This window comes from Symphalangus syndactylus, chromosome 6, assembly GCF_028878055.3.
Source record: "Symphalangus syndactylus isolate Jambi chromosome 6, NHGRI_mSymSyn1-v2.1_pri, whole genome shotgun sequence".
Classification (NCBI taxonomy): domain Eukaryota; kingdom Metazoa; phylum Chordata; class Mammalia; order Primates; family Hylobatidae; genus Symphalangus; species Symphalangus syndactylus.
Window position 1 is genome coordinate 50668951 of NC_072428.2, and position 25999 is coordinate 50694949.

The following is a 25999-nucleotide window of genomic DNA, read 5'->3' on the forward strand; positions in this document are numbered from 1 at the left end:
CTTTTTTATTCTAACATTAGCAGGAACAGGAACATCACTGGCAAGAGTGGGAACAATATAGAGAAAGGAGGAAGTGCCACACTCTTAAATAACCAGATCTCCCATGAACTCACAGCAAGAATGTATTCATTACCATGGGGATGGTGCTAAGCCCTCCATGAGGCCCCCATGATCCAGTCACCTCCCACCAGGCCCCACCTCCAACACTGGGGATTACATTTCAACATGAGATTTGGGCAGGACAAAAATCCCAACTATTTCAAGGATTCTAGTTAATATTGTATTGTATACTGGGAATTTGCTAAGAAAGAAGATTTTAAATGCACTTACCACCACCGCCCCCTACACACAGTAACTATATGATACAGTGGATATATTAATTTACTTGGCTGTAGTAATCATTTTACCATGTAAGTGTGTATCAAAACATCATAGTATGTATATCTTAAATATGTACAATAAAAAAGAAAAAAAACAGTCCCACTCTCAGTATAAAAAGTTCTATAAAATAAAACTAAAATTGGAGTGGTCTTGACAGTGGAGTCTGGGAACTTGAAAAATGATACTTCAGTAAAATCAACTACTATTCCTCTGAAGGCCACAAAACTATTGCACAGGACATTACTACAGCTCACAATTTTTAGTAATCATGAGAGCAAATATTTATTATGTTCCAGACACTAAATCGATGCATTACATTTAGAGACACTTAGTTTTACACAGTGATCTTAATAGTTAGGTACAGTCTTAAATCCCAATTTATATTTCAGGAAAAGGAAACTGAGAAAGTATTCATCATGTTTAGAAAACAAGAGACAAGGTTTGAGCTCAAATACTCTGGACATAAAATCTTCACTCTGAATACACATATTGCTCATATTTTCCTCTCCTTGATTCCTTGTTGTACCTGGGGTATCCTGAGCAACACACTGACATACCCTCCAAGAATCTTTAGTTGATGTTGGTGGTGGTCCTGGGGGTGGTTCCTATGGACTACCTAGGTAGCATGGATGGTGGCTAACAGGCTTTGGGCCTCTTCACATCAGTGATAAAGCGAAACATGGATAAATGGGAAGGCAAGGATGTTATACCCATACTGCTTTGTCTTTAGGAGGGATTAGGTAACTTTCTCTGAAAATATGAAAAAGAATAAATGAATAAATAAGCATCTCTCATAACTCAAGCCAAATACACTGTACATCTCAAGGATGAGTAAAAGTTCTAAAGAAGGGAAACCACAAGGAAGCAATGGTCTGAATGTTGCAGATGAGTCAGTTGCAGGAGATAAGTCAAGACAAAGGGTTGTAGGTGAAGAAACGAGAAAATTCAAGAGCTTGGGGGGCATAGACTCATGGGAGCTGGACAGTTCCAAGGATTGAAATATGGATAAACAGGCTGAGAAAAGCAACATTTAGAGAACTTGTAAATGAGGGAGCCATAGCTTGTGACATTGAAAAATGAGACAATGCCTGCTTCATAGTCTAGGAAAACCCCAACACGGCAGGGAGGCACAGCCATGGAGAGAGTCAAAACCTCGGGATCAGAGGACAAAGACTCCTCAAAGACAGTATACTTACATTTATTCTGTAACCCTATAACCCAGTAGCCAAATAGAGGTCTGTATTTGGAGTAAAGATTTTGATGATTTGCACGTCTTCTAAGAACATACTTTATATTGCGGGAATATGTTCTACAGTATACCCCCAGGATCCAGGCAGTTTTCTTGGACACATCCACTTCCCAGTAATGTTTCCCAGAGGAGAAATATTGGGATCCCAAGACACCATAATTATAACACTGAAAAGGCCAAATTGGCACAGATATCACTTGTCTCTGATCTTCTGAAAGGACAAGATTCAAATTTAGGTTGACTGAATTCAGTGTGACATCCACTGCAAGAAAAAAAAATATATATGTATGTATATGAATATAATAATCTATGTGATATATAAGATTAGGTGACAGATATGGAGTAGGTTTATCTAGTGACATTGTGATGAAGGAACTTGGGAAGTGACTGAAAAACTTGCGTTGATGAATTGGAGGGGTAAAACACTGGAGAAATGTGTTTAGCAAATGTTTTGGGAGGTGCTGAGAACGCATGAGGCTAAGATCAGAAGATATCATTGAAACCATAAACTTCTGAAAGGTAATTGGAAAACAGTTATTTAAAGACTGTAACTTTTTCTTACCCCAGTAGCACCGGACAGCTGTCAGTTCTGAAATAATAAAAGATTCAGTGATGCTGATTAGCAACAAAGGAGTAAGCACTGATACCTATCTATTCTTTAGAGTAGGGACAGGGGAAGGGAATACCATGAAGCTGTGAGCTAGTGAATTAAAAGATAAACCGGAGACCTAGCCATTTTTCCTTACATATAAATGCATCTTCTTCATCACAGAATATTCCTTATTCTCTGACCTCCCTCCTCTCTTCTGTCCTCAATTTTAAGTTATCCCACCTAGACAGTTTATTATCTGACACCACAACAATCCCACATCCACAGTCTTTGCTTCTCCTCACCTCTAAACATTCTCAGCATCCTACTCAGATCTGGAGCATGGAATACAGTCTTCAGTTTCTTGGAAACCGTTTTTGGCTTTTTCAGCCTCCAGATCTCACTCCTAAGGATGAAAAAAATTTTTTGACCCCCACATCTCTCATCCTGTGTCCATCCCTCCCACATCACTGGTTTCATCTCCTTCACATCACTGATGCACTTGAACCCTTCTCCCTGAGCCTGAGGAGGGGGAGAAGGGGGAGCCAGTCCCTAGATCCAGAAGAAATGTGACTGTGTCTATTTTCCCTCTTATCCTCTGGGTGACCTTGAGAAGCTCTTCATTTCTCGAAAGCACAGTTTCTTCCTTAAAAATGAAATTATTAAACCCTCCTTTGATATCTAATGGAAATAATAAAAAATTGGATAAAACAATAGATAGGAAAAGACTTTGCTACCTGTAGAAATGGTATGTGATATGTGGAAAACTCACTGCATCTCAGTGGGTCTTCTGGGAGGGGCCAGAGATGTAGTATTCTAAACTGTAGATCCTGACTGTGATATGGGGCTCTGTGGGGAAATCCTGTGAGCCTATGCCTGAGTTCAAAGCCTGAACTCCAGTGGAATGGCCCATATTTGAGATTTCAGATTCCTGGGAAACACAAACACTTGGCAAAGGAGAAGTTAAGACAACCTAATTAAAAATGGTTAGAATTTTATGTCTTTGTAAGAAACTTGATGTTTCCAAGTGGGTTGGCAATGGTAGACACAAGGAACAAGGACTACGCTTTTCCACAGGAGCTTCTAAAGTGTGTGAACAGGCAGAGATTAATTATCATCACCAGAGTCACAGCTACCGTCCTGAGGCTTGAGTCTACTTTTGGAAATCTAAAGAGAACCTTGCATAATGATCCGGTACCTTCTAAGTAAGCAAAGTAAATATAAAGGAGCTGTCTCCATGCCCTGTTTTAGGATTTGACAAGGCCCTCCATGTTTATGACAAACACATATAAAATAAAAGATCCAGGGCTGGATGCAGGGACAGAGGATGAATTAAATGAGTGAAGTCACCGAAGTCTGACAGTAAAAGCTCTCATCCTTTATATACTTTTTGGCTGTAGCTCTGAACTTCAACCACTGAATTTACTACCATAGGATCGAGTCCATTAATAGTTATGGAACACTCAAATACTCATCGGGGACCAGCAATTTAAGATAACGATACATCCACATTTTACTACTCTGGGAGATTTTTTATTCCAGTTGACCAGCAAATAACTCTAATAGCTACAAACACTTCTTTATAACTCACAAGCACCACTCCTGGCCACCCATACGCACCATTTCATGATTCCACTCATGTCCTAGAAAGAAAAGAGAAAACATGAGTCAAAGTGTATAAAGACTGGTGTAAGACTAATGAAAGAAAGAAGAACAGTAGAAAAAAAATGGAAAAATCAGAAGTGAGTTATATGAAAATGTCAACAAAATTGGCAAACTTTTAGCTAGTCACACCAAGAAAAAAAGTCAGGAATGAAAGATCGGATATTACTACTGACCTTATGGAAATTAAAAGGATTATAAAATGATGAAGAACTGTATGCCAACAAATTAGATAATGAAACAGACAAATTCCTAGAAATACAGAAACTATCGATACTCATTAAAGAACACACAGAAAATATGAATAGGCCTAAAACATGTTAAGAGATTAAGTTGGAATTCAAAGACCTCCTACAGAGAAAAGGCCTCACCCAGATGGCTTCACTGATGAATTCTGCTAAAGGTTTAAAAAGAAATAATATCAAAACTTCATAAATTATTTCAAAAATATAGAAGAGCAGGGAACACTTCCTAATTGATTACATGAGGCTCATCCTACCCTGATAAAAGAAGCCTGATAAAAGAACCAAAGACATCACAAGAAAAGAAAACCATAGGCCAATATCTCTTATCTCTTATAAATACAAAATTCTTCAACAAAAATACAAGAAAATCGAATCTGGCAATCCAGCAAAAAGATTATACCTGATGGCCAAGTAGAATTTATCGAGAAATGCAAGGTTGGTTCAACATAAAAAAAAATCAATTGATGTAATATACCATATTAATAAAATAAAGGATAAAAACCACATGATGATCTCAATAGACATGAAAAAAAAGCATTCAGCAAAATTCAGCACACTTTCATAAAAAAAAAAAAAAAAAAAAAACAGGAATGGTAACAAACTTGGAGTAGAAGAGAGGTCCCTCAGCCTGATAAAACACATCTATGAAAAACCTACAGCTAATATCATACTTTGTGGTGAAAAACTGAATGCTTTTTCCCAAAGATCAGAAAAGACAAGGATGTTTGCTCTCACTACTTCTATTTAACATAGTATTGGAGGTTCTAGTCAGGGCAGTTAGTCACAGAAAACAAATAAAAGGCTCTATGTTGGCAGTTAGATAGAATGAATAAGATTTAGTATTTGATACCACAACAGGGTGACTGTAGTCAACAATAATTTATTATGCATTTAAAATAATTAAAATAGTATAATCTGAATGTTGGTAACACAAAGAAATGATAAATGCTTGAGGTGATGGATACATCATTTACTCTGATGTACTGATGTAATTATTATGCATTGTATACCTGTGCCAAAATCTATGTACCCTATAAATATGTATACTTATTAAGTACCAATAAAAAATAATTTTTAAAAAAGCTTCTATATTGGAAAGAAGGTAGTAAATCTATCTCTTTTTACAGATGATATGGTCTTATGTACAGACAGAAAAGTCCTGTTCTATCCACCGCCTATAGGTAACCTCTTCCAATCTTTTTTTTGTTTTGAAATAGAGTCTCACTCTGTCACCCAGGCTGGAGTGCAGTGGTGCAACCTCAGCTCACTGCAACCTCCACCTCCCCAGTTCAAGCGATTCTCCTGCCTCAGCCTCCCAGGTACCTGGGACTACAGGCACGTGCCACCATGCTCGGATAATTTTTTGTATTTTTAGTAGAGACGGGGTTTCACTGTGTTAGCCAAGATGGTCTTGATCTCCTGACCTCATGATCTGCCTGCCTCGGTCTCCCAAAGTGCTGGGATTACAGGTGTGAGCCACCGCGCCCGGACTCCAATCTTAATTTTAGCTCACACATAGGTGCTGTTTTTTTGTCAACCTTTACATATCTAATCATTGTCTTTTGTCTGTAATCATGTTTTTTATAATACTGTGGCAGGTCAGGTTTCCATTAGCAACCAGAACAATCAGTTTCCCTTAACCCTTTACTATAATTTTGATGAATGCTTAAGTTAAACATTAAAGAACTGGAAATGCTGGTGCCTGAGTACCAGGGCTGAAATGCGAAAGCAAACCCTTTAAAGACCCTGCCTGGGTTTTCTCATACCCTAAAGTCTGATCGAATAATAAAAGCATTCTTACACATACAACTTGTATCAGGGCCCATTTAAGATTAAGAAACTTTCCAAGACTCTAGAGAAAGCTTTCTAAACCCCAGACCCTAGTTAAAGATAGATATAGATTGAATGAAACACTCCTGCTTGTAGGTGCACTCCCACGTGAAGGCATAGAGCTTAAAATGTATATAAGCACCAGAAAAAAAAACTTGTAACTCTGAATTGGTCTGATAAGTTACTCTGACCTTCTCCCTGTAACCAGTTGCAAAAATAAACTCCCTTCTTTTCCAAGTCAGTCTGCATCTCATTGGACTGTGGTGAAAAAAAGCAGCTAGACTTCATTCTGTACAGGTACAATACTAGATTCCACAAAGAAGAAAAAACGGGCACCAGTAACTAAGAATATCTAAAACATAAGCTATTCACCAACCATATTGTTTCCTTTCTTGTGGCGTACTGTCAAAATGGTATCAATATTCACTCAGTCCCTGTCCCAGACACTAAAACATTTTGTCAAGCCAGTCCATCCTTAACTTCTGTTAGTCATCTGCATTCCCCCATCATCACCACTATGGGTTAATTTGTTTTGAGCAAGATGTACCAATATATTTGGCTTTACTCTTTCATGACACCAGCTGGTGTACAACCAAATAAATGGTTTTGCTCTCTATATTAGTATAGTTTTGTTGTTCAACAACTAAAATTGCCTTAACTGGGAAGAAAGTAAGGGTTGTGGCCAGAGAGGTATTACTTTAGTCACAGATGGCTCTGGAAGCTCAAACCTCTGTCACAATTCTGGCCTCTCTGTGCCTATAAATTCTCATTTCTTCCCTATATTTTGACTGTATTCTCAGATTTTAGTTGATAGCAACTTGAATCTCTTTATTTGAATTATCTTCACTGATATTATTTTCTGCTAAAAAGGACAACTTCCCTTCACTGCAATGACAGTACAATTTTGTCATCCACAAGCATTCAGGATTGGGTCAGATGTCCAACTTAAAATAATCACTGTGTGGCTAGTAGGGATGTAAGGATTGGATACGATGATTTACATATAATTAACTAATTCATCCTTGATAGTGCTGATTTTCTCAGGTCTAAACAAGTACAAGGATGGAAATAGACATGCTAGTCTTTCTTCCAAGAGTAATTCCAGGTGTTATTACCAGAAAAACGGGGAATGGATATTGACGAGACAAAAATAATGAGTACCATATAGCCCAAACCCTAGCATTATGCAATAGACCCTTATAAGAAACCTGTAGGACAAATATTCTATGATTCCACTTATATGAGGTACTTAGAATAGGCAAAGTCATAGAGACAGAAAGTAGAATAGTGGTTATCAAAGTAGAACAGTGGTGACCAAAGGGAATGGGGAGCTGTTTTTTAATGGGTACAGTTTCAGTTTGGGATGGCGAAAAAGTCCAGAGAGGGATCACACTAATGGTTGCACAACAATGTGAATGTACTAAATCCATTGAATTGAATGTGCCCCCTGAATCTAAAATTTTTTTTTTTTTTTTTTTTTGAGACGGAGTCTCGCTCTGCCACCCAGGCTGGAGTGCAGTGGCGCGATCTCGGCTCACTGCAAGCTCCGCCTCCTGGGTTCACGCCGTTCTCCTGTCTCAGCCTCTCCGAGTAGCTGGGACTACGGGCGCCCGCCACCATGCCCGGCTAATTTTTTTTTTTTTGTATTTTTAGTAGGGAGGGGGTTTCACCGTGGTCTCGATCTCCTGACCTCGTGATCCGCCCACCTCGGCCTCCCAAAGTGCTGGGATTACAAGCGTGAGCCACCGCGCCCGGCCTAAAATTTTAAAAAATCTGAAAAAAAAATTTAAATAATAATAACTGCCATCTTCATTCCCTCATTTAGCTACCTACCATTCCCTCCTTTCAAAAATAAAAATGGCCAAATATAATAAAACTATTACAGAAAGCATTAAAAATCAAAATATCTCTTTTATAAGGGAAACAACCTAAAATCTCATCTAATTTTTGCATCAATTTTCAAGTTTAGCGTCTTTCTGTCTAGATCGTTCTTTGGCAGTAAGTTTTGAATGTAGCTCTTACGCAGTGAACATCAGTCCCTCTAGCAAACAAACAATGGATATATGATAACACCATCCATCCTGATTGCCATCATGAGAATCCATATAGAAAGAAAGTTGTTACAGGGACTCTCAGGAGATAGGACTGTGGAGGAGAAATACCACAAATACAACAGCATATATCTTTTTTTTTTTTTTTTAGACTGAGTCTCGCTCTGTCGCCCAGGCTGGAGTGCAGTGGTGTGATCTCGGCTCACTGCAAGCTCCACCTCTTGGGTTCACACCATTCTCCTGCCTCAGCCTCCCGAGTAGCTGAGACTACAGGCAGCCGCCATCACCAGCCAATTTTTTGTATATTATAAAATGCCTGGCTAATTTTTTTTATTTTTAGTAGAGACGGGGTTTCACTGTGTTAGCCAGGATGATCTCGATCTCCTGACCTCGTGAACCACCCGCCTTGGCCTCCCAAAGTGCTGGGATTACAGGCGTGAGCCACCACGCCCGGCCAACAGATTATATCTTAACATATTGGAGAGGAATAGCCAAAGTCCCTACTCAGATAAAAGAATAAGTTCCTTAGTTTTCCATTTGCCATTCTTTGAAGCTAACATCTAGAAGTGAAATGTTAATCCCACAGCATTTATAATTTTTGATCTACCAAATTTTTTTTAAATTCCAAGTGACCAAATAGCAACTAAGACTGACTTAAATAGGACAAATGCCTGGACAAATGACATAAACACAGTGTTCTTTTGTGAAGGTGGCGATTCCAAGGGTTGTGAAGAGCTTAAGGAAGAACCATAAAAAAGGGCCTATGGAACCTTTTCGTTTTTGTTTTTACTGAGATGTAGTTCAAATACCATAAGATTTGCCCTTTACAGTGCACAATTTAACAGGTTTTAAAATATTCACAATGTAGTGCAACCATCATTGCACAGTGAATCCAGATCATTTTCATCACTACAAATAGAAATTGTACACTAATTAGCAATTACTTCCTATTAATTCTTCCCCAGAGCCCTGGCAAACACTAATCTAGTTTCTATATTATAGATTTGCTACTTACAGACTTTCATATAAATGGAATCATACAAAAAAGAACTTTGTGTTTGCCTTCCTTCAATTATAATGTTTTCAAGGTGCATCCATGTCATAGCATATATTATTAATTCATTATTTTTCATAGCTAAACAATGTTGTTTGGATATAACACATTTTGCTTATCCATTCATCAGTTAAGGAGATTTGAGTTGTTTTTATTTATGAACAATACTGCTGTGAACTTTCATATATAAGTTTATGCACAGATAAATGTATTCAGTTCTTCTAGGTGTATAGGTAGGAATGGAATGGCTAGGCCGCATGAGAACTCTCTTTATGTTTCTGAGCAACTGCCAAGCAGTTTTTCCTAAGTAGCTTTACTATTTTACATCTCTACTAGCAATTCAAGAAGGTTTCAATTTCTTCACATCTTCCCAAATACTCGGTATTCTCTATCTTTTTTTATTATAGCCATACTAATGAGTGTAAAAGATGTTTAGGAACCTCTGTTCCAGAGTAATCTTAAATTTAAACAAAAAAAGAAGACAAAAGGAAAAAGGAATTTAAAAAAAGCTGAGATACAAGCACCAGAGACAAAGGAAACAATTCAACAAATGAAAATCAGTTACTCTCCTGCTTCCTTCCAAATCTTAAAAAGGAAATATTTGGAAATTCCTCAAAGAAAGGAAAGCACTGTCTGTCTATATATTTGTCCATCTCTCTCCCCAAAAGGCTCAATATTCTATCACTTTATGTTTAAAAAAAATTAACGGGGGGCTGGGCGCAGTGGCTCAGGCCTATAATCCCAGCATTTTGGGAGGCCGAGGCAGGCGGATCACAAGGTCAGGAGATCAAGACCATACTGGCTAGCACGGTGAAACCCCTTCTCTACTAAAAATACAAAAAAAATTAGCCAGGTGTGGTGGCGGGCGCCGTAGTCCCAGCTACTTGGGAGGCTGAGGCAGGAGAATGGCGTGAACCCGGGAGGCGGAGCTTGCAGTGAGCCGAGATCGCGCAACTGCACCCCAGCCTGGGCGACAGAGCGAGACTCCGTCTCAAAAAAACAAGCAAACAAAAACAAACAAACAAAAAAACTTAAATAGAACACATTTCTTAAATGTGTATGCTCTTAAACCTGAAAATGCATGTGTTTACCTGTGACTAATCCGAGTAAAGAGAAGTCTGATGAATGCCTGACACTAGGTCACATATAACAGGGGCCTAGAGACTATAACTAGATATCGTGGATCTTCTCTGCAAGGTAAAATGTATTCCCTTACTTCATAAATTAATAAAAATGTCATTCATGTCCGTGACATCTAGAATGGATGACAAGGCGGCACTGCAAGGCCAAAGAAACCCCTTAGTGTCACCACCAGGATGAGAACGCAAGGACACAGGAGGGAACTGTGTTCCCAGAATCTCAGATTGAGCGAACCTTCTTACCTGCAGCAGCTCCATTGTTGACCACTGACTCCGACACTTCACATCTGAGATGAGCTCTCTCACCAACTGCTTCTGCTGAGCTAGCTCATCCTCAGCCTCTGCAAACTTATCCAGCGTCTTCTTTTCCTCTTCTTCCAATCTTTGCAGCTCTCTCTGCTCCTCACTATTTAGGATGCTTCTAAGCCGATCAAATTCTGTTTGTATTCTTTCTCTCTCAGTTTGTACCTGATACTGCAAGGATGAACAAGAAAGAGATGTAGTAAGTTTGTCAGGCTAAGGGCCTATTGTGCAAGGGGATATATGCGTGTGTGTGTGTCTGTGTATGTGTATTATCTGTATATCTAATTTGTATTATCTGTATATAGATTTTTTTTTTCAGGGAGTTCAAATCAGCAAGGGAGTAGAAGCAATAGAGGTACTTTTTTTTTTTTTTTTTTTTTGAGACGGAGTCTCACTCTGTCACCCAGGCTGGAGTGCAGTGACGCAATCTTGGCTCACTGCAAGCTCCGCCTCCCTGGTTCACGCCATTCTCCTGCCTCAGCCTCTCCGAGTAGCTGGGACTACAGGCGCCCGCCACCACGCCTGGCTAATTTTTTGTATTTTTAGTAGAGACGGGGTTTCACCATGGTCTCGATCTCCTGACCTCGTGATCCGCCCGCTTTAGCCTCCCAAAGTGCTGGGATTACAAGCGTGAGCCACCGCGCCTGGCCGCGATAGAGGTACTTGGAGGGAAGCTATTTTTTCCTACTATTTTCCTTTCAGTACTTACCAAAACAATGACTCAAACTGTCTTATCTAGGCCAACCCTGAGACAATATGTAAAACATAAGGCTTAGCTTCTAGATAGCTTTCCTGGATATTCACGACTGCCTGCTTTACCACACTCCTAATTTGAATCTTGAGGAAAACCATAGTCCTTTATGTAGTGTCTTCCACCGGAAGTAGTAGAGCCCCATTGGAAAAGAGCAATGGAACACAGTATCTGCTAGCCTTCCTCATCATAGAGTCTATCTTTGTGCTCAGTTCCGGGTATGTGTGTGTAATTGTAACATGTCCACTTTGTAGCCTCCACCCCCAACAGGGACAGGACAGAGAAGAGAACTAATCAAATGGCTTCAGGACTCATGCAATGTCAAGGAATAAAAAGGACGAGGCCTCCTTGGATTAAGGTCCTGTCGAGATTCCTGTCTCATAAATCCTTCAGAATCTCCTCTTGCCTTCCAGGAAGTTTTCTCTTATCTGATGTCAGCTTCCAGCTTCTCAGCTTCCTCCTCCTCCTTCTTCAGCCTCTTGAGGACTGCCTGGAGTTTCTCCTATGAGAAGGGAATCACACTAGAGTCAAGCTATAAGCCTTCTTAGTATCTGGATAGAGGACAAACAGGGAAAAAATCAAGTTGATCCCAGAAAAAAGCAATTTACAGAAACTGTGAAGCTGGTGATTAGAATCTATGACATGGGGAAAAATTTGAGGAGATGAATGTATTGTTTACTCATTGTGATGAAAATCAATACCCCTCAAGAGGAGTAGTCTGATTCTCTCTTTCCTTAGAGTAAGTATTTACCCTGCAGAAAGTCCTTTCCTCTTATCAATGCTCTTTCCTGGTTCAATCCACAATGTTCCTTAGCAGTTATCCTGCTTAGAGAAGCAAGAGAGCTAACTTTGGGAAGGAATTTATCACTTATACAATGAAAAAGGAAAAAACAAGACAAAAATCTCTCATTCATGGCTAAGAGACTGTACTCTAGGATTGTCTGTTATGTAAATGAAAGGAATACACAGGAATGTATCCCAGGCATTGGAAGCTGAGCATAGGGTGAAAGATGTACATGGAGAAGATCACAGGACTCAGAATTATGGTTCCACAAGGGGTAAAGAAGGATGAAAAGGGCTGACTCCTTTTTCAGACTCAGCCCGCCTGCACCCAGGTGATTAAAAAGCTTTATTGCTCACAAAAAAAAAAAAAAAAGAAAGAAAGAAAAGGCCGAGCATGGTGGCTCACGCCTGTAATCCCAGCACTTTGGGAGGCTGAGGTGGGTGGATCACGAGATTAGGAGTTCAAGACCAGCCTGGCCAAGATGGTAAAATCCCGTCTCTACTAAAACTACAAAAAAAAAAAAAAAATTAACCGGGCGCGGTGGCAGGCGCCTGTAATCCCAGCTACTTGGGAGGCTGAGGCAGGAAAATCGCTTGAACTCAGAGGGCAGAGGCTGCAGTGAGCCGAGATCACGCCACTGCACTCCAGCCTGGGCGACAGAGTGAGACTCTGTCTCAAAAAAAAAAGAAAAAAAAAAGAAGGATGAAAAGGTGAGATTTTCCACCAACTACCATCTTCTGCCCCATCTGCCTCCATCTAGGGCCCTACCTGACATTCCTTGAATACTTCCTCCGTGAGGAATGTGTGGTGACCACGGTGCTCCTGAGACCGCTCACAAAGCCAGCAAATGACTTTCCTATCCTCCTTACAGAAGAGTAGGAGTTTCTCTCCATGATGATCACAGAGATCTCTCGTCTTCCCATTGTCTGGGCTCAACTTGATCTCCTTGAGTCTCTCCACTATGTTGGCCAGATGCTGATTAGCCTGTAGATGTTCAAATGAGTAACTGATACCACACACAGGACAGCTGCTTTTTCCTCCCGGGCTGGTCAGTGCCTCCTTGTTGCTCACAGTGATGCAGGCTCGGCAGAGGCTGTGGCCACAGCCTAGACTCAAGGGTTCTGTCAACAGCTCCAGGCAGATGGGACAGGTCACCTCCTTTTGTATGTTAAGCAAGGTTTTTGAAGCCATGGCACTGCTTCCCTGGCTTCTTCTCATCCTAACTCCTGAGGCTCTCCTCTCTCTTCTGGTTAAAGACCCCTGGATGGCTGAGAAGATTGAAAGGGGATGGTATAAGAATGGTACAAACAAAAAGCATTCTAATTGCACACACATCAAAGACTGGCCAAGACTGCAATATCAAAGAACAAAGAAGATGAGGAAGAGAAACCAAAAATGGCTGAAAGTGGTCTGGGCAAGCTGTTAATGCCTCAAGGCTTTTGCACTTGTTCATTACTCAGCCTAGAATTACCATCCTGTTGCTATTTGCATGACTTTCGTTTATACTTTTTTCAACTTTCTCCTTACATGTTCCTTCATCAGAAGGGCCTGCTAAGACAAACTTAAGTACAGCAAAACCACAAACTCATCATTCAGTGTACATTTGCCATCTTTCTTTTATTATCACTATCTTTTTTTTTTTTTTGAGACAGAGTCTCGCTCTGTCGCCCAGGCTAGAGTGCAGTGGCGCAATCTCAGCTCACTGCAATCTCCGCTTCGCGGGTTCAAGCTATTCTCCTGCCTCAGCCTCCCCGGTAGCTGGGATTACAGGTGTACGTTACCACGCCCGGCTAATTTTTGTACTTTTAGTAGAGACGGGTTTCACTATGTTGGCCAGGCTGGTCTCGAACTCCTGACCTCAGGTGATCCGCCTGCCTCGGCCTCCCAAAGTGCTGGGATTACAGGCATGAGCTACCATGCCCAGCCTATTATCACTATCTAGTTTTAAATGTCCACCTCTTCTTTCTAAAATATAATCTACACATAGATTAGGCACTTTTGTTTTTTTACTGCTATAGCCTCAGTGTTTAGAACACAGAGAAGCACAGTGTTTGATAAATATATAAAAAAAAAACTTCCTTGTCTCTCCATAGACAACTAAAACTTTATCAGTGGTTCATTATTTTCCTTCCGTTATTTGGAAATTCTTCAATAGCTGAACTTTGGAACCCCAGATGTGGTTTCCAGTGAAGAAGTGCTCGCCTCCTAACACATCTACCCACACAAAATCCTCCCACGCCCTCACACACTTTCCAGAGACACCCACAGAAACAGCAATGACCACAATATGGAGATTTCATTACCAGTTACAATTTAAAAATCACTTTGGCCTGTTTGTTCCTCCTTCAAAAATTCTTGAGAAATAAGAGTACTCCCTTTCTTCAGATGAATAAATAAAATTAAATGATTTACAAAGATCACCCAATTCAATAGGTAGAATTGGGGTGAACATAATATCCTCAGAGTTCTCTTTCAGAGGTCTCCACGCTACTCCACTTATTTAAACAAAGAAAAGCAGAGGTAAAGCCTGAAAGAAGTAGATTGGGATCCAGGGTTATGAGAGTGTAGAAATGGAGGAAACCACATAAGTTGGGAATTTCTGGGGGGTCTTGTATTTGTAGATGGTAGGATTTCATCTTGGCCTGAAGGATGTTATAGAGGTTGATAGGAACCCAAAGGTGTGTATTTGTTGGCGGAGGGGGTGTAACCAGCTGAATTACACATAGATCACAGATTCATACCAATGTCAGATCATTGAGGAATAGAAATACCAAGGAGATGGCTGTTGGTCATGAGGGAGATGTCCCAATATATAAGGGGAGACCACATTTAGGAGCAATGAAGTTCTGTCTGTGTTAAATCCACATCCACTAATTGAATGCCAATTATTCATGTGTTTATTTCGGAAATTCTCACTGAAGACACATTATCTTCCATGATTAAAATCCAGGAAATGGATTAAAATCCAAAGTTGAGTATGAACAGATGGTATTAGCCAGAATAAATAGTCACCTAAAGAAGATAGAAGCTAATTACATAATCATTCATAAAGTGTAAAATGGTAGGTGTAAAAAACACCATCATAGAGAGGTATAGGTTTTTAGAAAATCAAATAATTTGCTAAATAGAGAACTATCCAAGATATCTTGCTTGGATAAGTAAGAGTTTAATGAAAGCTGAATAATGAGAAAGGAATACAGAATGAGAAAGAAAACAAATATTTTAGGTAGAAGGAATCATGTAAGTGAATGCCCCGTTCATGGAGGACATGGCATCATAACATATTTGAAAGTTTTTAAATGTGTGGCTGGTATTCAAAAAGCCCTAGGCCTTGGCATCACATGAGCCTAGAGGAACCTGGATATGTGACACTTCCTAAATGAAGTAAAAGTGACAGTCTCTTTCCAATGAATAGGAGGTGGGGGCAGGGATGGGAGGATGCAGGACAAGTTAACAGAGGAAGCAGATGAGGGTGGGAAGTAGGGTAAGGTAAAGGAAATAAGATTGGAAGTCAGACTAGACATGTGGGGGAAAAAAAGGTTATCATTAGGCTTAAGTCCTTTCTCCTGTAAAAAAGACATCGCCATCACCATCCCCTGGTACGTTATTTTATTTTTATTCTTTTTGGTAAGCACAGACCTCCTTTTCCGTAAGAGGGTTGAGACTCTTGTGACAAAATATTCTCTGTAGGGGCCTGGAAGCTATGCTCATGGTCTTTACAAGGGAATCAGTCTGTTGATGTAAGATTTACCTAAGCTACGTTAGTTTCACACACATCCACATGATCTTGTACCACCATAAGAATCCTCACTAAGGCTGGGCGCGGTGGCTCACGCCTGTGATCTCAGCACTTTGGGAGGCCGAGGCAGGCGGATCATGAGGTCAGGAGATCAAGACCATCCTGGCTAACAAGGTGAAACCCCGTCTCTACTAAAAATACAAAAATTAGCCAGGTGTGGTGGCGAGCGCCTGTAGTCTCAGCTACTCCAGAGGCTGAGGCAGGAGAATGGCGTGAACCCGGGAAGCAGAGCTTGCAGTGAGCCGAGATCGTGCCACTGCACTCCAGCCTGGGCGACAGAGCGAGACTCTGTCTCAAAAAAACAAAACAAAAAGAATCCTCACGGAGAGCTCATCTGAAGCGGCCCTGTCTGCATGCTATATCTCCTGTCCCGTATTCCCCCTGTGGAGTTAAGCTGCATGAGTACAAATGGCAAAACAAACCCGCAATTATTGCTTGTGGTCAGCCAGAGGGTGTACCGCAGAGTAGTGGCATGATGATACAATGCCAATTCTCAGAACCTGAGGTCAGTTTAGACAAGAAACTGTGAGGCAAAGGGAAAAAGGGTGGCTCTCAGTAGGCAGTAACATTTTGATACTTGTTCTAGTAGATAGATTTATACCCTCTACAAAAATTGTTCACTTATGTGAATGTGACCTTATTTGAAAATCACATCTTTGTAGGTGTAATCAAGTTAAGATGAGGTCATACTGGATAAAGACAGGCCCTAAATTTAATGACCTGTAGTTTTTTTTTTTTTTTTTTGAGATGGAGTTTCGCTCTGTCGCCCAGGCTGGAATGCAATGGTACAATCTCAGCTCACTGCAACCCCCGCCTCCTAGGTTCAAGCGATTCTCCTGCCTCAGTCTCCTGAGTAGCTGAGATTACAGGTGTATGCCACCACGCCCAACTAATTTTTAGATTTTAAGTAGAGACGGGGTTTCACCATGTTGGCCAGGCTGGTCTCGAACTCCCGACCTCAGGTGATCCACCTGCCTCGGCCTCCCAAAGTGCTGGGATTACAGGCGTGAGCCACCGCACCCAGCCTTGACTTGTGTTTTTATAAGAGGAGAAGACATACAGACACACAAGAAAGAAAGCCATGTGACAATAGAGGCAGAGATGGGAATAGCACAGATATAAGCCAAAGAATGCCAAGGTTTGCTAGAAACTACCAGAAGCTAAGAGAGAGGAATAGAACCGATTTTCACATAGAGCCTTCTGAAAAATATCAAGTTTGCCACTATCTTGGTTTTGGACTTCTGGACTCCTGAGCTGTGATATAAATTCCTGTTGTCATCTAGTTTGTGATAATTGGTTACAACAGTGCTAGGAAACTAATATAGTTGAACAGGTTTGATAGTGAAAGAAAGATCTGTGATGTGTGACAACCTAGGAATCTTTCCCACACTTGGCAAAAGGATGGGGTACAATAAAAGCTGTATGGAGATAAACCTAGGCCTCGAGACCTGTCTACTCCTCTAACCATCCATCAAAAGACCTTAAGGAGGAAAAAAGGCTGAAAGTTGGCTGGCGAGTGTCATCCAGCCAATGGTACAGATACTAAAAATCATACAAAAGAGATATATTGGTAGCCCCTGGCTACAATGACCATTGGTCAGACCAGGATCTGATGACTAGTAAGACCAGGAGTTTATATGATATGATAATATTTACCCCTGTTTATGGCTAAAGCTATGAGCCAACCACAGATGTGGGGTTGTTATCTTTTATTCAAATCAGTATCCAACCAATAGTTAGAAATACCGGGGGGCTCCAGGAGAGGAAGTAATAGAACATGCATTCTGCCACGGGCTGTGACTTCATGTTCACAGTGAGGCTGCATGTTGATGCTAAAGCTGCTGCCACCATAATGGCAAAAGAATGAGAAAAGTGCAGAGTAACCAGGGTCCCACGTGTGAGAAATGACCCCACCACTTCCCAATGTGGCTCAAGCCCAGAGCAGTCAGGGAGGTAGAGAAGGGAACATGATCGCCATTGGCCTGACAGAACTCCCAGGTTACTTGGTTACCATAGCTGCCTAAGTCTTCTCCTAACATCTGGACTCCTAACATCTGGATATGATAAAGCAAACTTTAAGTCTCTCCGCAGGTAGATAGTAAAATTAGAGTGTCTCTAAGAGTGACTTTTAGGGGGAGGATGTCTTTTGAAGTTTCTAGACAATATCCTAGACACTTCTTCTGGATTCTTGGTCAGAAACTGCCAATAAGGAAAGTAGAGCCTGTTTTGACATCCAGAGGCCCTGAGAGCTCAGAAACATTGTAACATCTCCTCCCCATTCCTCTGTGCACTGAGTTCTTGCTTGGGCTACTCCTTAGAGTCCAGGACTCAATCTGTACCACATTAATGACTCTCCCCCCAAGAGCTGTAGTGTTCTGGTCAATATATCTCCAAAAAGTTATTTTTTAACTTAGAATCATTTTCATTAAGCAACCCCTAATGTCTTTTTCTGTCTGTTACTTCATGAGAATATGCTGAAAGAGTTTTTTTTCAAATTAGTTTCCAACCACCTCAACTGCCACCACTCTGGTAGAAACCACCCGAATTCAGGAAATTGTTCTTCCACTAGTCTTGCTGATACTATCATTGCCCTTACTTTTTTTTTTTTTTTTTTTTTTGAGACGGAGTTTTGCTCTTGTTACCCAGGTTGGAGTGTGGTGGCATGATCTCGACTCACTGCAACCTCTGCCTGCTGGGTTCAAGCGATTCTCTTGCCTCAGCCTCCCAAGTAGCTGGGATTACAGGTGCCTGCCACCATGCCCAGCTAATTTTTGTATTTTTAGTAGAGAGAGTTTCACCATGTTGGCCAGGCTGGTCTCAAACTCATGATCCATCTCAGGTGATCCACCCGCCTTGGCCTCCCACAGTGCTGGGATTATAGGCGTGAGCTACTGTGCCCAGCCATCATTGTCCTTCTTCACTCTGCTCTCATCTCTGTTTTACATCAGTAGACAGAGTGATCACCTTAAAGCAGATGTCAATCACGTTGCTCTTCAGTTCAAACCCATGCCACCCAGAGTGAGGCCAGACTTCATAATGGTCCAGTTAGGTCCACATCACACATCCCTTCCCACTGCCTCAATCCTCAGAGCTCACCTTTTTTTTGAGACAGAGTCTTGCTCTTGTCCCCCAGGCTGGAGTACAATGGCGAGATCTTGGCTCACTGCAACCTCCACCTCCTGGGTTCAACTGATTCTCCTGCCTCAGCCTCCCGAGTAGCTGGGACTACAGGCGTCCACCACCATGCCCGGCTAATTTTTGCATTTTTTTTTAGTAGATACAGGGTTTCACCACGTTGGCCAGGCTGGTCTTGAACTCCTGATCTCTGGTGATCCTCCCGCCTTGTCTTCCCTAATTGCTGGGCTTACAAGCGTGAGCCACGGTGCCTGGCCAGAGCTCACCTTTTATTCCTGTCCATGCACACTCCCATCTTAACCTTCCGTATCCACACTGTTCTCCTTTTAAGTCCGTGGGAAAAACCATTAAAGCCTTTAATTTCCTCGCATTCTTAAGATTCTACTCAAATGTGTTCTTACAATGAAAACTGTTAAAACTTTCATAAAAACTATTTAAAGTTGCAAGGCCTTCATGAGGTCTTTACAGGGTCATTACTCTAATGTAACTTCTTGAAGATGTTACTCCATAGTATTAGTCATTTTCTTGTGTACTCTATCATTCATTGATATGGTCTATGATCACCTTCTAATTAGAATGTAGGCTTCCATGTATATTTCATATTTATTGAATGTTGAATGGATGCTAATTGCACGTTTTTCCATTAGCAGCCTGCTTTATAATCAATTTTATCCCATATGTTGGGTCTTGTGCCTGACTAGACGCCTCTGGGAGACAGTCAGTATGTAGGCAGACATGGATTCTACCCAGGAGTAAGGCAGAGACACAGGATGGCAGTTACAGTGAACTCTGAAGGGTGAGAGCAGAGGCCAGAATGGCATGTGTCAGAATATCTGTAACATATCAATCAAGGTGCAAATTGCTCACAAGTGAGCTTAAGATAGGACATACTCTATGTCAAATTCTTAACAAGAAGATTAAATCTGTGGGCTCCTTCTGAGCCCACAATAAACAACTTCTGTTAAGTAATTGTGAGCAAAGAAAAGCAATAAGAAATTGAGGTTACAAATCAATGCAAAGGTGTGTCTAAGACGAAGAATGATGAGGAGCAAGTTCTGAGACAGGTGAAGATGCTGGTGGCACATGGGTTACTGAAGTAAAAGTAAACTGGTATGTTCAGGGACGTGCAAGGACAGCCCTGAGACAACCTGCAGAAAGACATAGGATAAGAGGGAACAGAGCGGTGTGCAGCAGTCAGATCACTCAACCTGCTATTGTCAGGCAGGCCAAGGACTAAGAATACGTGAGGATGGCCACAGAAAGCCCCTTAGTGGTTGCCAGGAGGGCAGCGAAAGAACCCGCTTCAACCCCTGGCCATGCTCCCATGGCTCCATTCTATCTGACGCCACATACTAGGAGCTAAGCCCTGCACATTCTTGGAAAACAGAGACCTCCTCTCACCAACTTCTCTTTTGAGGAGGGAGGAGAGGGTGGAAAATAAGAGATCTTCTGTTCATCTCTTTAAGAGAGAGAGAGAAAGAGAGAGAATTCAGTTTCCTTTGCAAGGTAGAAAATCAAAATTATATGATAGGAAGGGAATGGAAATGGATTCAGCCTGGAGAAAAAAAAGACACTCCAGAAAACAAAGGCGGCCTTCTGCCTCTTTAACACTGCTTTCAAGGCTGTCTCTCCCCAGACTCTAGGCTGCTATCAGTGTGCACTCAAAGCAGGAAGCCTGCAAGCTAGCCTTTGCTCCCCACAGAGCAGGGGAGCCTTGGGGCCATAAATCAAATTCCCCTAACTTCATTGAGAACTTTTCTCCTGGAGTCTCATACCCTCTACCCCCCACAAAACTCCCCACACACCTTCAGACCTACAGAAATCTCGGCTCCTGGTTGAAGAGGTGCAGAAAAGCCAGGGTTGGTGTGGTCAGGATTCATTCAACAAATGAGGTTCCTCTGTGTGAAGAAGTCCCTCCCTCCTGAGGAGGAACTGCCTGAGAAATGAAAGTGAAATTTTTGGGGCTGTCAGGAAGAGAAAAGGGGAAGGAGCGTCTAGGTGAACTGAGCTGTGTAGTCCTTTAGAGCCTCTGGACAGAAGGTAATGCTCTTAATCCAGTGATTCTCGAGGGCAGAATGGAGGATTTGCACTAGACGGCACATTTGGCAATGTCTGAAGAGATATTTGGTTTTTTGTTTGTTTGTTTGTTTGTTTGTTTTTGAGACAGAGTCTTGCTCTGTCACCCAGGCTGGAGGGCAGTGGCGCGATCTCGGCTCACTGCAAGCTCCGCCTCCCGGGTTCACGCCATTCTCCTGCCTCAGCCTCTCCGAGTAGCTGGGACTACAGGCGCCCGCCACCACGCCCGGCTAATTTTTTTGTATTTTTTAGTAGAGACGGGGTTTCACCGTGGTCTCGATCTCCTGACCTCGTGATCCGCCCACCTCGGCCTCCCAAAGTGCTGGGATTACAAGCGTGAGCCACCGTGCCCGGCCTAGATATTTGGTTATTAACTAGGGGGATGCTACTGGCATCTTAGTGGGTACAGGTCACAGATGCTGCTAAGCATTCTACAATGCACGGGACAGCACCCACAACAAAGAATGATCCATTCCAAAACATCAATAGTGCTGTGTTTGAAAAGCCCTGTTTTAACCTTCCCTGCTTCCCAGGCCAGTTAAACACTCAACTCCCCTTCTCCTACCACTTTCATGGTTGCACATGGTCCCTCGAATCAGTCAATTTGAATTATTCTTTGGATCCAAGGATCCACTTGCGTGCTACCTACCAAAGTACCACGTCACCCCCTAGGAGATGGAGGATGGGTGGCGGAGAGGTGGATGGTGCTGAGAAAAGTTGGCTATAAAGGACCTGGGGAACTTTTGAGAGTGTTGGGAATGTTCTAAATCTTTAAAAGGGGTAAAACTTTTTCAAAACTCATCAAAGTGTGCACAGTAAATGGGTACATATTATTGCACATAACATATACATCAGTAACATTATTTAAAAATGAAAAGTCTTCCAGGTAATTTTTACGTGAATCTGAGGCTGAGAACCACTAGTTGTAAGTAGTAAATCAGGAGTTTTGTGCCCTGAACAGAAAGGGCTGCATTGAAACTGAGGTAACCTTGAAATCAAACCGAACGAGGAGGAAACTTGAACAAGAGTTGCCACTCGTTTGGTCACAGGATGACCCCACATTGTGCCTCCACAAACAGCATGCTCTGTTTTCATGAGGAATATAATTGATAGATTCATTTTCTGTGCTGTATGCATCAAAACAATCCTAGTCTTCTACCTCCTGTAGAGCACGTTACATAATAAAAAGTGTCACCTTTGGAAACCACCTGACAAGGTACAATTTTCATTTTTGCCCTCTCCATCTGACTCATGCATGACGATCAAGGACAATTCCCAGGCAGAACAATTATAAACTTGTTGGAAGTTTAACAACTTTCCCATAAAAAGTATCCACATCCAATATCTTTGGAATATGCTTTGACTACTTTTAAGGGAGTCAATTACTATCAGGTTGGTGCAAAATTAATTGCGGCTTTTGAAATTGAAAGTATTATAAAGCCAGGTGTGGTGGCTCACGCCTATAATCCCAGAACTTTGGGAGGTTGAGGCGGGCGGATCACAAGTTCAGGAGTTCGAGACCACTCTGGCTAACATGGTGAAACCCCCGTCTCTACTAAAATTACAAAAAAAAAAAAAAAAAAAAGCCGGGCATGGTGGCATGCACCTGTAATCCCAGCTACTCGGGAGGCTGAGGCAGGGGAATCGCTTGAACCTGGGAGGCGGAGGTTGCAGTGAGCCGAGATTGCACCACTGCACTCCAGCCTGGGTGTCAGAGCAAGACTCTGTCTCAAAAAATAAAAAATAAAAATAAACAAAATAAATAAAAGTATTATAATAGCAAGAACCGCGATTACTTTTGTACCAGCCTAATACTTTCAGATTTCTTTTCTTTATTTCAATATTGGTAACTAATACATTTAGATAGTATAAAAGGGAAGAAAATCTCGGGAGCCAAAAATCACTAAGCCGAAGGGAAAAGTCAGGTTGGGAACTAACTTGTTAGAGCAAACCTGGCTCCCATTCTATTCCAAAAAAAGACAGCTACTAAGATTAAAAAAATGCTCCGGGCAGAACTCAAAGTCACCCCTCTGCTGAGGTGAGATAAATGAATAACTGGTTACTTGCTTTGCCCTATTGCTTAATGCAACCTGTTTGTCTTTTATCTACCTATGACCTGGAAACCCCCTTCCGGCCTCAGTTGTCCTGCCTTTGCAGACATATATTGATTGATGTCTCACGTCTCCCTCAAATGTATAAAACCAAGCTGTGCCCTGACCACCTTGGGTACATGTTGTCAGGACCTCCTGAGGCTGTCAGGGGTGCGTCCTTAATCTTGGCAAAATAAACTTCCTAAATTGAGAGTTTTCTCAGATACTCTTTCATTTACAATAGTAAAGCGTTAGACAGATTTGTTAAAGCATGAGTTGAGATGTGTATATTACCTTAGCCCATCAGTTCTGTGTGCATGACTTTCAATTTTTCATCATTCATTTTGTTCTCTTGGGTTTTTCCGTTTTTTTTTTTTTTTTTTGAGACGGAGTTTCGCTCTTGTCTCCCAGACTGGAGTGCAATGGCATGATCTTGGCTCACCGCAACCTCTGCCTCCCAGTTTCAAGTGATTCTCCTACCTCAGCCTCCTGAGTAGCTGGGATTACAGGCATGTGCCACCACACCCAGCTAATTTTTCTTTTTCTTTTTTTTTTTTTTCGAGAGGGAGTCTCGCTCTGTCGCCCAGGCTGGAGTGCAGTGGCGTGATCTTGGCTCACTACAAGCTCCGCCTCCCGGGTTTGCACCATTCTCTTTCCTCAGCCTCCCGAGTAGCCAGGACTACAGGCGCCTGCCACAACGCCTGGCTAGTTTTTTGTATTTTTAATAGACACAGGGTTTCACCATGTTGGCCAGGATGGTCTCAAACTCTTGACCTCATGATCTACTTGCCTCGGCCTCCTAAAGTCCTGGGATTACAAGCGTGAGCCACCGCGCCCAGCCGAGTTTTTTCCTTTTTAAAAAACTCATTTCTCTGAGTTCAATGGACATGCAACTACGCTATGTCTTTAATGTCTTTTTGTTATTTTCTTAACAACTGTCTAGTGTGAACCCCGAAAATCTGAGACAGATCTCAGATAATTTAGAAAGTTTATTTTACCAAGGTTGAAGACATGTGTCCCTGACAGCCTCAGGAGGTCCTGACAACATGTGCCCAAGGTGATCAGAGCACAACTTGGTTGTATACATTTTAGAGAGACATGAGACATCAATCAATAAATGTGAGATGTACATTGGTTCCATCTGAAAAGGCAGGACAACTCAAGCAGGGAGGGGGCTTCCAGGTCACAGGTTGGTGAAGGACAACCTGTTGCATTCTTTTGAGTTTCTGATTAGCCTTTTCAAAGGAGTCAATCAGATATGCATTTATGTCAGTGAGCAGAGGGATGACTTTGAATAGAATGGGAGGCAGGTTTGCCCTAAGCAGTTCCCAGCTTGACTTTTCTATTTGGCCTAGTGACTTTGAAGCTCCAAGATTTATTTTCCTTTCATACTACCAACATATAATATATTAATGGTAGAAAAATCACCACTTTTGGAAACTCCTAGGCATTCTTCTGGTGCCTCACTCTCAGCTGAGCTGTGCTTCTGGATGGCAGAAATGACCTGGACAGAAAAATGAGCAAGTTTAGTCATTCAAGAATATGCAGCTATTTCCATGGGCGTGTACTTAGAGCTCTGTGTAAACAGAGGAGTGGCTAATAAATGTTGGCAAGGGTCATATCCTCAAGGCTTGTTTACAGAGGCAGAGAGAGCCAGCTGGGAAATGATCTAGAAACACCAGTGCAGGAGTAACCCTCTGGCTTTACTCAGACCATTCTCCCGGGTCCCAAAGTCCTCCCTGAGCAAGGCACAGCAGGGCTGTCTTCTCTGCCAACCTCTACTTGAAGAACTCATGCGGAAGCCTGGGCCACCACAAGCATCAATACTTGGAAAGCATCAATATGTGGAAAATAATTTTGCATATCTTCTAATTTTTTTCTTGTGAAACGTTTCTGCCTTTTGGTGAATGTTACATTTTTATTTTTCAAATAATCATTTTACACAGATTCTAAAGCTTATTAGCATAGAGCTGTGTACTATTTTAAATACCTATAACGAACCACTTTTCATTTGCAATTTTATTGGTTGGTTATGCTACCTTTTGCCTTGCTTAGATATGTTCACTCACTTTGTCTACTACAATTTATTTTAATGTGTTCTATTCATTAGTATAGTCTCTCAAAGAGCAAGTCTCTCCTTTATGAGAAGACAGAACAACTTTGAGATAGAAAAGGCTGAGATAACTTCCCCAATCTGAAATCCTCCAGTTGCCTCCTCCTGTGAAACTAGCTAGTGGTAGTCTGAGAATGGCTCAGAGAGGAAGGGGCAGGCTCAGTGGGGAGGAAATGCTGATAGGGCCACTAATGCAACAGAGCTTGGACTTTCAGGCCTCAGCCCTGCAGATGTAGCTCCAGCCCATCAACCAGTGAAGAAGATCTTTTGAACCTTTTGTACTCAGCAGTGCAGAGCAGCACACTTACTGAATGAGAAGAAAAATCTGGCCGGGCATTGTGGCTCACACCTGTAATCCTAGCACTTTGGGAGGCTGAGGCTGGTGGACCACGAGGTCAGGAGTTCAAGACCAGTCTGGCCAAGATAGTGAAACCCCGTCTCTACTAAAAATACAAAAATTAGCCGGGTGTGGTGGCAGGCGCCTGTAATCCCAGCTAGTCAGGAGGCTGAGGAAGAGAACTGCTTGAACTCGGGAGGCGGAGGTTGCAGTGAACCGAGGTTGTGCCACTGCACTCCAGTCTGGGTGACAGAGAGAGAGACTCCATCTTAAAAAAAAAAAGAAAAAGAAAAAGAAAACTCTGAGGCCCCTGAGAACACCCAAGGGCCACAGATGCCAACTGTGAAGTGTCATCTGTTAACTTTAGCCTTCCTACAATACATTATAAACAATAAAAATGTACTCATATCC

At 41.8% G+C, this 25999-nt stretch overlaps 1 protein-coding gene across 3 annotated transcripts; it reads right to left on the reverse strand.

Annotated features, from left to right (window-relative positions):
• Positions 1-637: 637 nt before the first annotated feature.
• Positions 638-24612, reverse strand: LOC129484506 (E3 ubiquitin-protein ligase TRIM34). Of its 3 annotated transcripts, none has more exons than XM_063641215.1 (6): positions 24567-24612; positions 20778-20908; positions 10444-10674; positions 3840-3862; positions 2525-2625; positions 638-2219 (listed from the first exon to the last, which is right to left on the reverse strand). In XM_063641215.1, exons 2-6 carry the CDS (start codon positions 20850-20852, stop codon positions 1327-1329), a joined length of 1323 nt encoding a protein of 440 aa, XP_063497285.1. In that variant the 5' UTR covers positions 20853-20908; positions 24567-24612; the 3' UTR covers positions 638-1326. The 3 variants fall into 3 exon arrangements, with proteins under 3 accessions (XP_063497285.1, XP_063497286.1, XP_063497284.1); XM_063641216.1 differs by lacking the exon at positions 24567-24612 and having other exon boundaries at positions 638-1892; positions 2193-2219; positions 20778-22608; XM_063641214.1 differs by lacking the exon at positions 24567-24612 and having other exon boundaries at positions 20778-22702.
• Positions 24613-25999: the final 1387 nt, after the last annotated feature.

What these genes read in the sequence shown, in the direction of transcription:
- LOC129484506 (XM_063641215.1), bottom strand. Translation starts at nt 20,852, where the DNA reads ATGAATCCTGACCACACCAACCCTGGCTTTTCTGCACCTCTTCAACCA. An exon ending in AGATTTCTGTAGGTCTGAAG is followed by an intron (nt 10,675 to 20,777) that starts GTGTGTGGGGAG and finishes TCATCCTTGCAG; the next exon opens with TATCAGGTACAAACTGAGAG. An exon ending in CAACAATGGAGCTGCTGCAG is followed by an intron (nt 3,863 to 10,443) that starts GTAAGAAGGTTC and finishes TTTTCTTTCTAG; the next exon opens with GACATGAGTGGAATCATGAA.